This window comes from Lepisma saccharinum, chromosome 1 (assembly GCF_977018435.1).
Source record: "Lepisma saccharinum chromosome 1, izLepSacc3.1, whole genome shotgun sequence".
NCBI lineage: Eukaryota > Metazoa > Arthropoda > Insecta > Zygentoma > Lepismatidae > Lepisma > Lepisma saccharinum.
Genome location: NC_139229.1, coordinates 131,110,641 through 131,123,713, shown reverse-complemented (window position 1 = coordinate 131,123,713; position 13,073 = coordinate 131,110,641). Strand labels below are relative to the sequence as shown.

The window sequence follows — 13,073 nt, the reverse complement described above, 5'->3', positions numbered from 1 at the left end:
CCTTGCATTGCATTTTAACAATTCAAATGTTTTGGCACCTCCCTGATGGCATAAGGGTAACACTGTCACGTTGTAATCAAGGGATCTCAGGTGTGATCCCCGGTGCAGGCACATTGCACAGTGGTTTAGACCTCAGTTTAAATTGCAAGTCCAGTCCTGGTTAGCCTTTATTAGCATAATGTGGACGTAAGACAAACTTTTGAGATAATATTTTGTTTCATATTTCTAGTTTTTCAAGTTGTACTGCTATGATGACAAAGGAAAGCCTATACCTCAAGATTCAATCAAAGAACAATTGAGCTTTATTGTGGAGCAATCCAAGCATGTAGCACCACCAGTTGGAATTTTGTCAGGTGACGAGAGAGATACATGGGCAAATGCTTACGAGGCCTTGTGTCAAGGTAAGTTTGCATGACAGATACTGACTTTTTGACAAACGTATATTCCGGATGAGCGACAGAAGGGCATCGTCAACAACTGTCCGATAAGATGGGTGATGGGCATAGCTCATCATTCTCTATACGCTTGTATTGTGAATGAATGACGAGCTATAATTTCACTGCTTCTCTTGTGCATGTGTGTCGTAACCACCTCTTTCAAATTCCAACCGCTACATATTGCATTTTCTTCTTTCCTGAATTTTGCTTGTGCTCCTGTCTGTGATTACATTGTGCTTTTGCTTATATGCTTGAGACTAGCATTGCACAATTTATGCACATATTGGGGAAATTCTTTACGAAGATTCCGCTTCGGATTTTGCAGTTAGTTACGATTTGGATCCGAAAATAATTTTTTAGGTTCTTTGTCATTAATTACTTCTACATAATGTATTTCGATGTGTATTTTGTTCTTGCAAATAATATGTTACCAAAAAGCATTTGTAAATGCGAGAGAAATATAATATGTAACATATTAGATATGTATGGAAAGAGGACGTCTTGTAGATTTCGGAAAAAAATTCACAAATAAAAACGCACTTAGCAACATATTTTCTAGGATTTTCTGAAAAACTGAAAAATAAACAAGAACAAAAAACAACAACATAGTATTTGGGACAGTAATAATTGCTGTATCTTTTTCCAGCAAGGTTCCCACTGTTGTGGAAAACCTGGAAAATTCTGGGAAATCGATCTATGTGTGCAAAAGTCATGGAATATTCGGAGAATTTTGAAAATACAGCCAAAAACATGGAAAAGACTAGGCAAATCAATTGTTTTTCCACTTGCCAGGATTTGGGGATGAAAATAAGTTCCAGTTATTTCTTGTATCAGCTACTTGATGGAAAATATTTTATTTTATTAGCCTCCATGGTGGAGTGGTTAGCACATTGTACTACGATGCCAGGGGTCCCGGGTTTGAATCCTGCCCTGGGCATGGGTGTTTGTGAGTATCCATTCATCAATTTCATCATATCATCACATCCCCATCTTCACAATTAGCCAAAAGTGGCAGAAAAGAGAAGTAAAATAAACCAATTCAATGAATCAATCAAAACATAGAAATGTTTTTATAGTTTATTTTTGTACATTTATTTCCTACAATACAGTTTAACACTTAAAAACTTGGTTGTTATTAGCATGTTAAAGAACCACAGAACGGTCTTGAAATTTATTTTAAAATTGCCTGAAAACATGGAATAATTGCAGAAGGTTTTTTTTCCAAAATTATTGGGAACCCTGTGAGAGATTGGGGAATTCTGAAACAATTTATATAAAATAACATTAATACAATCTCAAATTTGATTTGAAAACACTACAGTTATTAGAAAATATAGAAATGTCCTTTCTAGTATGGATATTCACAATCTTCAGTTTCTAATATCTATGTTTAGTCTCTTGAAGAAATAATTTTCCATCAATTCATGACAAATTGCTGTAGAAGAATACACTTCTCACCTCTTGAAATTACCACATTTTGAGTTTTCTGCAAAAAAAATTCCCTAGTGGTAGGATATTGAGCATAGCTGCAACATTTTTATTTAATTTCTATCATTTTTTTTTTATTCCTTTCAGATAACAAGAACCAACAGACCATAGAGGAAATCCAAAGTTCCTTGTTTCTAGTGTGTCTTGACAAAGATTTACCAGCTGATTGTTACCCCAATCGAAAGACTGTTGCTGCCCACCTGTGCCTTCATGGAGGTGGCAGCAAGGAAAATACTGGCAATAGATGGTTTGATAAGACAATACAGGTGAGATTTCACATTAATTATTGGCTGAACATTTCTAAATCGTATTGCCTGGGCATGGAAAAACATTTAACTTTAGCTGGCACTCCTTATACTGCACATAAGCAGCAGAGGCTTGGATCAAATTAAAAAAATCATTGCTTGTAATGCATGTATTTTCATTGTTTTCTTGGTCCATTTTTGACATTTCCATAACTTAATTTGCGGAATGCAAATAAATCTCATTATATCACTTGGACTATAATGCCAAATCTTTCAATTATATTAATTTAGGAGGGAAGTGACCATTTTTTTTTACCATTGAACCTGCTTTAAATTTTGAACTTTGAGATGAAATTATGTTAGCACCTAGATATCTTCAAGGACTGGTCTGGTATTGAGCAAGATCAGTCAACATGTTTCAAAATGTCCAACAGAAAACAGAATTTCTCTCAGTTATGTCCTCAGTGGCTGAGTCGGTAACACGTCTGACTAGCTGGTTCAAATCCGGGAACTTTTCTAACGGAAGCTCCCACCCAGTGTCGAATGACATGGGTAACTGGGGGAAACCCTGGGGGGTAAAGGCAGTCAGGGGCATGATGCTGATCACATCACCCCCACTCAAGACCGGATCAAGAAAGTGTGGAGCGTTCATGGCATGGTGCTAAGCACAGGGGAGCACTTATTTTATTATATATAAACTCCTCACAAAAAGTTTGGAATATAAGAAGAAAGTGAAGAAATGGGAACAGAGACATTTATTGTAAGAAAAATGATACACTCTGTGATAGGACAAGTGCAAAAATAGAGGACAAGTGACGATGCCAGCTTGCCAAGTTCACCAAAGCAACCAAATATAGTGAACGAAAAACAACCAAAATCAAGGGAAGGAAGAAACGTCTTCTCTATGAACTGTGCAAAACGGCCACAGTGTGTGACACACATAAAGTGAGTCCCTCAATAATGTGTATGGCCTCCTCTTGCACTGTGCAGTTCCCGCACGCGTTGTGGCATCCCAGAGATGAGTGCATCGATGGCATCCTGTGGGAGACGGTCCCATTCAACCTGGGCAGCCTGGATGAGGTCTGGCAGTGATTGCGGAGGCTGTGGACGACGTGAAATGGCTTGCTTCAACATCGCCCACACATGCTCAATGCAATTCATGTCCGGGGAGAGTGCTGGCCAATCCATACGACGAACGTCAGCATCCTGCAGGAAATTGGTCACTGGTGCTCCACGATGTGGACGTGCGTTATCGTCCACAAAGACAAAGTCGGCACCATACTGGTAGCGAAATGGAAGCACGAAAAGCCGTAGCACTTCATCCACATAGCGTCGAGACGTCAACCGCCCTTGCGGTGGAATGAGAGGTGTCCGTCGCCCGTACATGATACCTGCCCAAAACAAGATTCCACCACCACCAAAGGGATGGACTTCTTGCACATGCTGCTGCCTCCCGTGGCATTGGCGACGTCGCCAAACACGTTGTTGTCGCGTATCAGGCCGCAAACAGATCCTTGTTTCATCGGAAAACATCACGTTCCGCCATTGTTGCACATCCCACCTATGATGTTCATCAGCCCATATTCGTCTGTTCCGCCGATGGTGAGGTCGCAGTGGCACACGTCTCAGCGGCCTATATGACCTTAGTTCGACACTATGCAAACGATTACGCACAGTCTGGGTCGCGATACGAAAGCTGGATGGTTGCAACAAGTCCTTTTGCAACTCCCGGGCAGTCGCTGTTGGCCTTCGGCGTGCAGTCACAGTAATGTATGCATCCTGACGGCGTGTTGACATTCTTGGACGACCACTTCTCGGCGTGTCTGATACACTGTTCGTGTTCCTGAATCGTTTCTATGTTTTAGATACCGCTCCTTGGGTGACCCCGACCACACGTGCAACCTCCGCCTGTGTACGCCCTTGTTGCAACAATGTCACAATCCTGGTGCGATCAAACTGCGTTATCACCATCGTTAACGCCAGATATCCATTTAACGCTTGCACTGCTTCGAAGACACTGGATTTGACATGCTGCGTGACGGCCAGGTAAACTCGGCCGGTACTGATAGGTTGTACCACATTGTAGATGGCGCTAGCTGTTGCCCGGATATGCACGTACATCACATGGTGTTCTGCCTGCATTCTTTTCTCATGTTTCGAACTACATTCCACCCGCACTGCGCCCTGCCCATGTCCTTTCTCCCCGACAAATGGAATATTGCAGACTTTTTGTGAGGAGTTTATATGTAGCATAAATGGAGAGATATATTTAGCTTACATTTGAGCAAAATAGGTACATTTTAGTATAACCTACCAAACCAAACTTTGGACAATACACTTAGCACATTTGTTGCACAAGAGATATATATTTTGGGTATGAATGATCAAATCACGAAAACTTCAGTGTAATGTAGTGTGACCCAAAGTAGATCACTTAGTGATCTTTTTCAACCTCACACAAACCAGTATGTTAATTTTATTGATGGCAACAGTGAAATATCTTTTCAGACGAGACCAAAATTGTTTTAAAGCATACTTCCTCCCAATCTCCAAAACATCCTGGTCCCCAATATTCCCTCAACCTGCTCTCAAATTCAACCGCGCATGATGCAAAACTTGTCCCATTCTCATAAGTTCCTGTGCTCTTCAAAAGAAACCTGCCACTCCTCAAACCCCGTCTACGTGTATCCAACATATGTGGTGCTTTTACCTGGGGGAAACATCCACAGCCCTCATTCTCGGTATTAACAACCACTGCTCCTCCACCCAAGACCTGGAATTCACTGTCACTGTCCATATCAGGAGTCACAATAACCCTGCTTCCATGTAAGGATCATCCACCCTTTACCCCAAATCACCCAACACCTCAGTACGGAAACAATGGGAGAGGGCCTACATATCAGCCAGGAGTGCAGTCAGACCTGACCTGAATAAGGTCACTCGGTAACTTTCTGAACCTGAGTTTTCCCATGTGTTTGTTGATTTATTGTACAATATAATTGTACACATATGAACAGGATACAACACATGCCCCACAGAGAATTATAATGGCCTCTCTGCAAAATTCAGTCCGGAGTGTACTGTGTGCAAGATTGTTCCCCTTACACCCGTGACATGATCAGCACCATGCTCCAACCTCCTGTACTTCCCTGGGTTTGCCCCCAGGTCCTAATTTTCTTAGGCTAGGTGAACTCTAGTCCTGCTTCACGCAGGGACATTGATGGAAAGTCGCCATGTGAACTTTCCCCAGGAATCAAACTTGGATCTCCTGCATGGCAGTAGTTGGCATACAACCTGAACCTCCATGGCTCTTTTATAAGGGACAAGACAGATTAATTGCTATTTTATCAGTACAGTCAACTCTCGTTCTAAGACCCCTGATTTAACGACCCTCTCGAAGTAACGACCCTTTTCCCGGGAACCGTGAAAAATTTGAAGGGGGGGGGAAATAGTTGAAAAATTCAAGGAAATCGGCCGAAAAATACGTTTGTTGCACTCATTTTATTCGCTGTGTTGCAATTCCCTTGAGGAGCACTCTGGGGGTCGCAAGTGGGCCTGATCTAAAAATAGACACCACCACACCACGCTTGAGTGATATCCAATAGCACTTGACCTCTGTCATCCCCTCCCCCAAACGCAGGGACGGTCACTACTTATGCACCAGACTTGTTTTGCCATTGTGATTTAGCTTGCTCTTGGATACCGCGAGAAGAGAAGATCGAATGTGCTTAGATGTTATTTTAAATCGACCTTGACTTGTTTCCTTGTTCTAAGAGCTGCTGACAACTGAATGGGGGGGGGGGGGGGCACCACCTTGAGAAATTAGAGATAAGATCACAGGAATGTTCCAAAATACAGATGCATGGTGCCTGGAAGTCTGGACCATCTGTCCAGCTCTGACCTAGATTTCAGCAGGTCTCCGTGAGTGACCAACTCTTGGCCTTGTAGCAGACAACTTCCAGTAACCGCTTTCATTCAAAACGTGTTCTTTGTTCCCTATAACACTTCATAAAAAGTGAAACTATTAGAGATAATGAAAGCCACATAGGCCAACTAAAGATCGTCAACCTGCTTAATGATTTGTCATCCAAGCTTCCGCAAAAGTTTACTTCGATCTTACATGCATCATAACTCCCGTTTCCCACTTCATACGGTTTCCTAACTGTGCCAATGTCGTAATATTTGCCAAAAAAGTGTTCCGTTGGCTGAGTGACTTCTGTCTCTTTTCCTCTCAGCAAACGTGTAAGGGGGGGGGGGGGGCAGCGATGACGATTGTTTCAGCCACGATTTTCTTGCTCTTTCTTGCTCGTGTGTGCACGCTGGGTGATTTCAGGAGAGGGTGGAAGTGGACCGCTCTTCCTTTCCTTTGGCGTCTAAAATAGGACAACCAGTTGTGGATACATTCTTGGGGGAAAAAAACCGCCTTCCCCTTCCCAGCTCATTCTCCGTCACTAGTGTGCAAGTGATAATTGCAGAATTCAGGTCCTATTTTTTTTCTTTTAATGCTATTTACTGCATAGGAAATGTTGCCCGTATTATTGTCTGGTGCATAGTAAAACCTAAAGCAAGGGTCATTTCTTTCTTCTTCGCACTGCTGATAAGAGTTCAGTCTTTGACAGTTGAGTTATCTTAATTGCTGAGGATTTTCTCTTCGACCACCTGTTGCTCGAACTTCCAGCCAGTCTCCTTGTTTTTACGCTGCAGCTGGCACCAGTGTTTTGTCTAGCATCTGCAAAGCTGTCTCTTGCCGATAACAGCAATGACTCATCCAGCAGGCGAAAGTCATTGTTTTGAACCTCTCAAAGCTGTTTTGATTTGAAGATAATGGAATTCGATCTCCAGAATGAAAGAGAAGAGTTAAAACAACTTTATGTTCTGCACCTTCTGATAAGCAAAAGGGTAAATTTTATTTTGCATCTGACAAGAATAAACTTCCTCAACACTCGGAGCCTGTTGGAAGGAAATGCACACAATATAATCGCCACTTTTTTCGAGAACCATTCATGTGGGAGAAAAGAAAAGTGCTCAATGTAGAAATGGACGTTGAGACTGATTTAAAGAAACATTATTCAAGGGGAAAACGTTTGGAGGAGCGGATGTTTGACATCGAGAATACTCCTAAATCCAACATTAAATCAAATAACGATCTCCCATTTTGATATCTAAAAATGCGCAGGTTTCATGAAGCTTGTTTTGAGTTCATTTTATGCTGATGGTCTAATCGGGACTAAATATACAGTTTAAAGTGAAATCCAATTTCAAACCCAAATGATTATCGACTGCGACGCTGTTTAATGATGTGTCCTAGAATACGTGTCCTAGAATACGTGTCCTAGAATACGTATTGGGTGAAAACAGGTCGCAAGTTGCGTGTTTCCTTTTTCACGCTGTATTACAATGCAACTTGAGGAATGAGTTTGGACTGCTCCCTTGAATGGGGGAGGGGGTGACTATGAAGTTGGTTGAAGCAAAGAAAACGTGACTTTTTTTTATGTTGTATTTTAAACAGCCGAACCAGAGCAAAATTTACAATTTTGGTCAGGTGCCTAGAAAGGTTGTGTTGTTTCTCCCGAGAGATCTAATCTTACCAGTTAATCTTGTAACAGACAATGCTCCAGTAGACCCGTATAAAATCTAACATTCATTCTGCCCAATTATCTCCCGATGTTTGCTGGTGCCAGTGTGATTGGTGTCAAGATTCTTCGAGTTTCGCTTGCAATAAGCGAGAGATTGTTTTCCTTTCAGTAGGTCTCAGTGCAAACTGGTTTATCATGAACCAAAATTGTAAGAATTTCCTGGAAGAGCAACGACTGTGCACAATTGAAAGAAAGTAACATTATTTTAAATCCTTTATTTGTGAAAACGTTTTCATGTTCTATTTTCCTTCTCACAAAATGCATCATGTGCATAACCGGTTGTATAACTATGAGGATAAATTGTGTTACCCTCTCCTAGGCATCTTTGTGTCAGTTTGAGCTCCGTTTAAGCTGAAAATTGGTGCAAATTCCAATAACGACCCCTTCAAAATAACGACCCTTTTCCCGGGAACTGTGAAAGGTCATTGTATCAAGAGTTGACTGTATTACCAATCTGATGTATAAGTAGCTTATTATTATTTATTAGAATATAAGAATAAAAATCGTATACCATGGTATTGTAAATGTGCGGTACGTTTTACAAAGGCAAAACCCATTGCGGTCACGTGGCCAAAACAACAGACATTGAAAATGTGTTCCCCAAACAGAGAAATGCAAAACATCAATTTCTTTTGGGTGGTTGGATTAATATGGTTTTAAGAAATAATTTATTGCTTTAGCTTAATGGAAACATTACAGTGCAGGTATTAATTGAAATATGTGATACAAGTTTTAGATAATCTGCCTTTAGATGCATGTATCGTTTATCTCCATCCATTTATTTGCATTTTTCAGTTTTGTATTAGTCCCTCTGGAGAGGTGGGTTTAACATATGAACATGCACCAGCGGAAGGTGGAGTGATCACTCATTTGATGGATCACATCGTGGATTACGTGTAAGTGTAAATAATGAAGGTAATTGCATTTTACATGAATGTGTAATTTACTAAGATTCCCATTCATATAATTTCATAGTCCTTAGCACACCTCAAGATTATCGTATTTACTCATGTATAATCCACACTTTTTTCCAACATTTTTGCCCCCAAAAACAATGGTCCGTATTATTCACGGAATAATTCGGACAGCCAACATGAAACCGTACAGGGTCATTCCATGATTTCGTGACACTTGCATTGATTTTTCATGTTTACAAAACCCTATCATGTTATATATTGTTTTTAAGCTTACATTATGCAGTTTCTGAATATGGCAACAATATTCTGTTCAAGATGGTAACACTAATGTGCAGTGCGGTTGAAATAAGCTCATCACAGAATGAAGGAATGTTGTGATTTTTGTAGTACTTTGGATGAAAGAAAAGATAAGGAAAAAGAAAATAATAATTAAAATGTATTACTGGCCAAATAATATGACACATATGGAGTGTGTAAATGCCTTAAAGAAAGAAATCGTGTGTTGTTAACTGCTAGTTTGAGGGTCCTGAATGTGCCTCTTACAAATGTTACGTTCGTTAGTCATAGAACAGTTGAATAGTCTTGGAAGTTTTTTTTAGAAGAAGTAAATAGGAAATGAGCAAAACCATGTATAAAAGTTTAAATGCCATTTCCCATGATTTTTTACTTTGCAATGTAATGTTCTGCGACACCAGGAAAAGCTGTGCCATTCTGGCTAAATTCTAGCATGTCACATGGAATGCATATAAGCAGTGTGATGTAATTCACTTTTGATTGGCATAGCAACAGCTTTACGACCTACAACTAAGAAAGCTGGATTATACTGCACATTATATACGAAATGTCATTTTTTGACACTTTTCTCCATCAAAAACCAGGGTGCGCATTATACATGCACGCACATTATATGCATGTAAATACGGTATTTAAGTATGCTTTTTAATATAAATTTATATACTTCTGTTAACATGAGCTGTATTTCGTATTGAATGTTTCCTGACACAAAATCCATTTCAAATACTTAGATTGAGATAAATGTTTGGTGCACGAAAATGTTGATAATAGGTAACAGCTGTATCATGGAAAGGTATCCAGTAAATTTTTAAAAGTTAAATTCATAAATGTAATTCCTGTTTCATTTTTTCTTTGTTTTTGTTTTTCTTCCACATGGATCTTTCATTCATATTGATATTAAGTGTTCACTTACTACTTTTATGAAATGTAAGGTTCAGTACATTGTTATATTTTGAGATGGACTGACATAAAATTTTTGCCAATACTGATACATAGGTGCATGCATATTTCATTTTTGACGAAAACACAAAATGTGAAATAACACATTGTAATGTTAATTTTTCATGTTTTTGGAAGGTATGAGGTACATTTTGCTACCATGTTTTGTCACGAAATGATGCGAAATGAACTGGAAAATGCGAAATATGTTTCTTAAACACAAAATATATGGTTTATTTACTCACTTTCTGATGTCTGAATTATCTTGTGAGTTATGCAAATCAAGGAAAATTGATTAATTCATCTATAAATATTTGAGAAGCAAAACTGGACTTCTTTACACAGAAACAAACTTAATACTCTGATAACTATATAAATGTGCTATTTGAAGTGAAATGTTAATTTTGTGTAAGAAGTATAGTTTTTAAATAGATTTTAGGTATTTATTCACCATATTAACACCAAAATGCCATTTTATATACTGCTTTTGATCTCAAAATATGCCTAGTTGTTGCCTGAAATCTTAATCTTTTATTCTCCATAAATATCTGGCTCTACTGATACAAAATTTACCAATACGATATTTTACTGATCCAATATAACATTCTAAGTGTTCCATGCAAAACCTGACTCAATCATTTTTTGTAATCAGCTGACTGCAATTGGTTTTGCCGTAGAGAAACATATCACACATTTAGAAATTTACAAAAGCAGAGTTCATGAATTATGCAGTGAGAGAATTTAGCACTTTACTGACAAACTGGCAAACCAATATGCCTCTAATAGCTGATACCCTTAGAGTTGTAGACTTTTGCTAATCTGCTCTTATTTATCGAACCTCCTTCTCTGAAAAGTTGTCTCATTCTCGTCCCAAGCAAGAACAGTGGAGTATGTCATGAGTGTGCGTTGGGGAAAAGGCACAAACAAGGAAGGCGAAGTGAGACAAATGGGACAAGTGGTTACACATGTTACAACTGGCGTAGAAATTGGAAATGTTTAGTGAAATTTACTTATTTTAGAGAAAAATACTCAATGGTTTGAAGCTGGATGACAGACAGGACCTCCTCACATGCCCCCCTCCCTCTTTGTAAGTTTAGCATGATCCCGTTTTCGTACTTTACCCTCCTTCCTTCACCCATTTTAAACCATCATTTAATCTTTTAATTCCTGGACTCCCTAAAGAAGGATCTGGAAATGGATTCGGAATGATTGACAGAATGCTGTGAACTAAACCACTTCTTCTAAAACATCACATTTTTACAAAATTTTCTTTCTTTTTTTATTGAATACAGTACTCGATGTGACGGTATATGATGCCACCTGTCTCATTGTCGCCATGTTAAACTATACCGCTATTGGCAAAAATTTCATGTCAGTTTATCTCTACTGTACATTACAGTAAGCTAGTAACATTAAATTTAAAACAGAATTCTACTTAAGTATTGGTATACTATTGCTAATCTAGTCCTCTCTCTGCAGATTAGCAAGGAATTATTGTGATTAGGGTTGGGCAATATATCATCCAGATGATATATCACGATGTTTAAAAAATATTGTCCAGGCTATATCAACTAGACAATATATCATCACGATATTTGGCAATATATATCATAATATTTTAGCCATATATATTGTGTCAGTGATATATCGTCATGATATTTGGTAGGGATGTGATGAAGCTAAATATTTACTAATGCCGATATTTAACCGATTCCGATACATAAGATTATTAAACAGAAGTGGGATGTTATTTTCAGCATGACAAAAATAAATTTGCTATGTACATTTCTATTGCATATCATATGTATATACATATATAATCTCAAGAGATGCAAATGTACATTTGCATCTACAAAATGTTATGTGAACCTTTAAGAAGAACATGGATTCTCAAGAGATTAAACATTAGTACACAAGCAGTTCTTTGAAATGCAAAATGAATTCCTGTTCTGCCAGATACGACTTCAGAAACACGAGATTTGGAAGCACTTCAGGAAGTACCTACTTCTTCTCTTATCTCAAATCTGTTCAGCAACACTGAACACTCAATCACTGAATACTGATGCAGCAGGTATGCCCAAGTATTTTCTCAGGACTTGCTTCAGGTTTGAATATTCATTTTTGAATTTCCAATACAACAGCAGATCCTGGTTCAGCAATGTACTGTTTTATTTCCGATTTATAGTTAGGTTGATCCTCTGAATGAGTTTGCAATAATTTTATTACAAAAACTCTACAATAATGACGAATCATTGCCAAATTTTCAATAAATCTTACAAAACTAGAATATAAAACTTATTAGAAGGTAACAACTCTAGTATAATCTGTACCGGTTTAAATATCGTATTTTTGCTGATTCCAATACCGATGTGTCAATTTCGGCCGATTTTCATACATCTGTAATCTGCTTCGGCACATCCCTAATATTGCAATATTTATCATGGAGACGATATATTGTCGATATAACGATATGAAACAATAGCATATTGTATCATCTGTGATGATATTTTCTTGATGATATATCACAATATCAAATTTCCGATATTGTCCATCTCTAATTGTAATCTGTTCCATTCTTAGTAATAGTTGCTTTACACTGCGATCACATATGAAAAGATAAACAAAATGTTCGTATCATTATTTAAAATAAATGACTTTAATGCGAACTGCACAACAGAATTACAGACAAACACAAACACTTGCCTGTTAATGGTTGTAGTCTGAGTGCTTTAAGCAGTTGACTTTCACTCTTGTGTCCTAAGTTACCAGGTTAGAATTCCATCCTGAGCAAGGGTGTTCTTTACACTTGTCCCTTCACCAATTTTATGTAATCATCAATCATCCTCATCATCGTGATTAACCAAAATAGGAAGAAAAGTGACGATGAGAAACAAAAATACAAAACTTTGCCTGATATTGAGTTAAAAAAGACATGCAACTTTCTTTTCTAGAGAAAAAGGTGGTGAAGCGGCAAAGAGGAAATGGGAGTCCTGTCCTAATGTATATGAGCCTGAAAAACTTGAGTTTACAGTTTCAGATGAAGTAAAGAAGGCAATACTGAGAACAAAGAGAAATGTAGACAAGTAAGTTCTCTCTATTAAGTTATTGATTGCTTGA

General features: G+C 38.4%; 1 protein-coding gene across 5 annotated transcripts in view; it reads left to right on the top strand.

Moving 5' to 3' along the window:
• The window catches only part of LOC146001367 (carnitine O-acetyltransferase-like), a 57,046-nt gene that overhangs the window by 20,230 nt on the left and 23,743 nt on the right, over nucleotides 1-13,073 (top strand). For all 5 annotated transcript variants that reach the window (XM_083138697.1, XM_083138685.1, XM_083138690.1 and 2 more), the window contains 4 exons: nucleotides 230-401; nucleotides 2,013-2,191; nucleotides 8,602-8,702; nucleotides 12,908-13,039. In XM_083138697.1, the coding sequence (XP_082994823.1) occupies nucleotides 230-401; nucleotides 2,013-2,191; nucleotides 8,602-8,702; nucleotides 12,908-13,039 (584 nt within the window). The remainder of the gene's footprint in view (nucleotides 1-229; nucleotides 402-2,012; nucleotides 2,192-8,601; nucleotides 8,703-12,907; nucleotides 13,040-13,073) is intronic.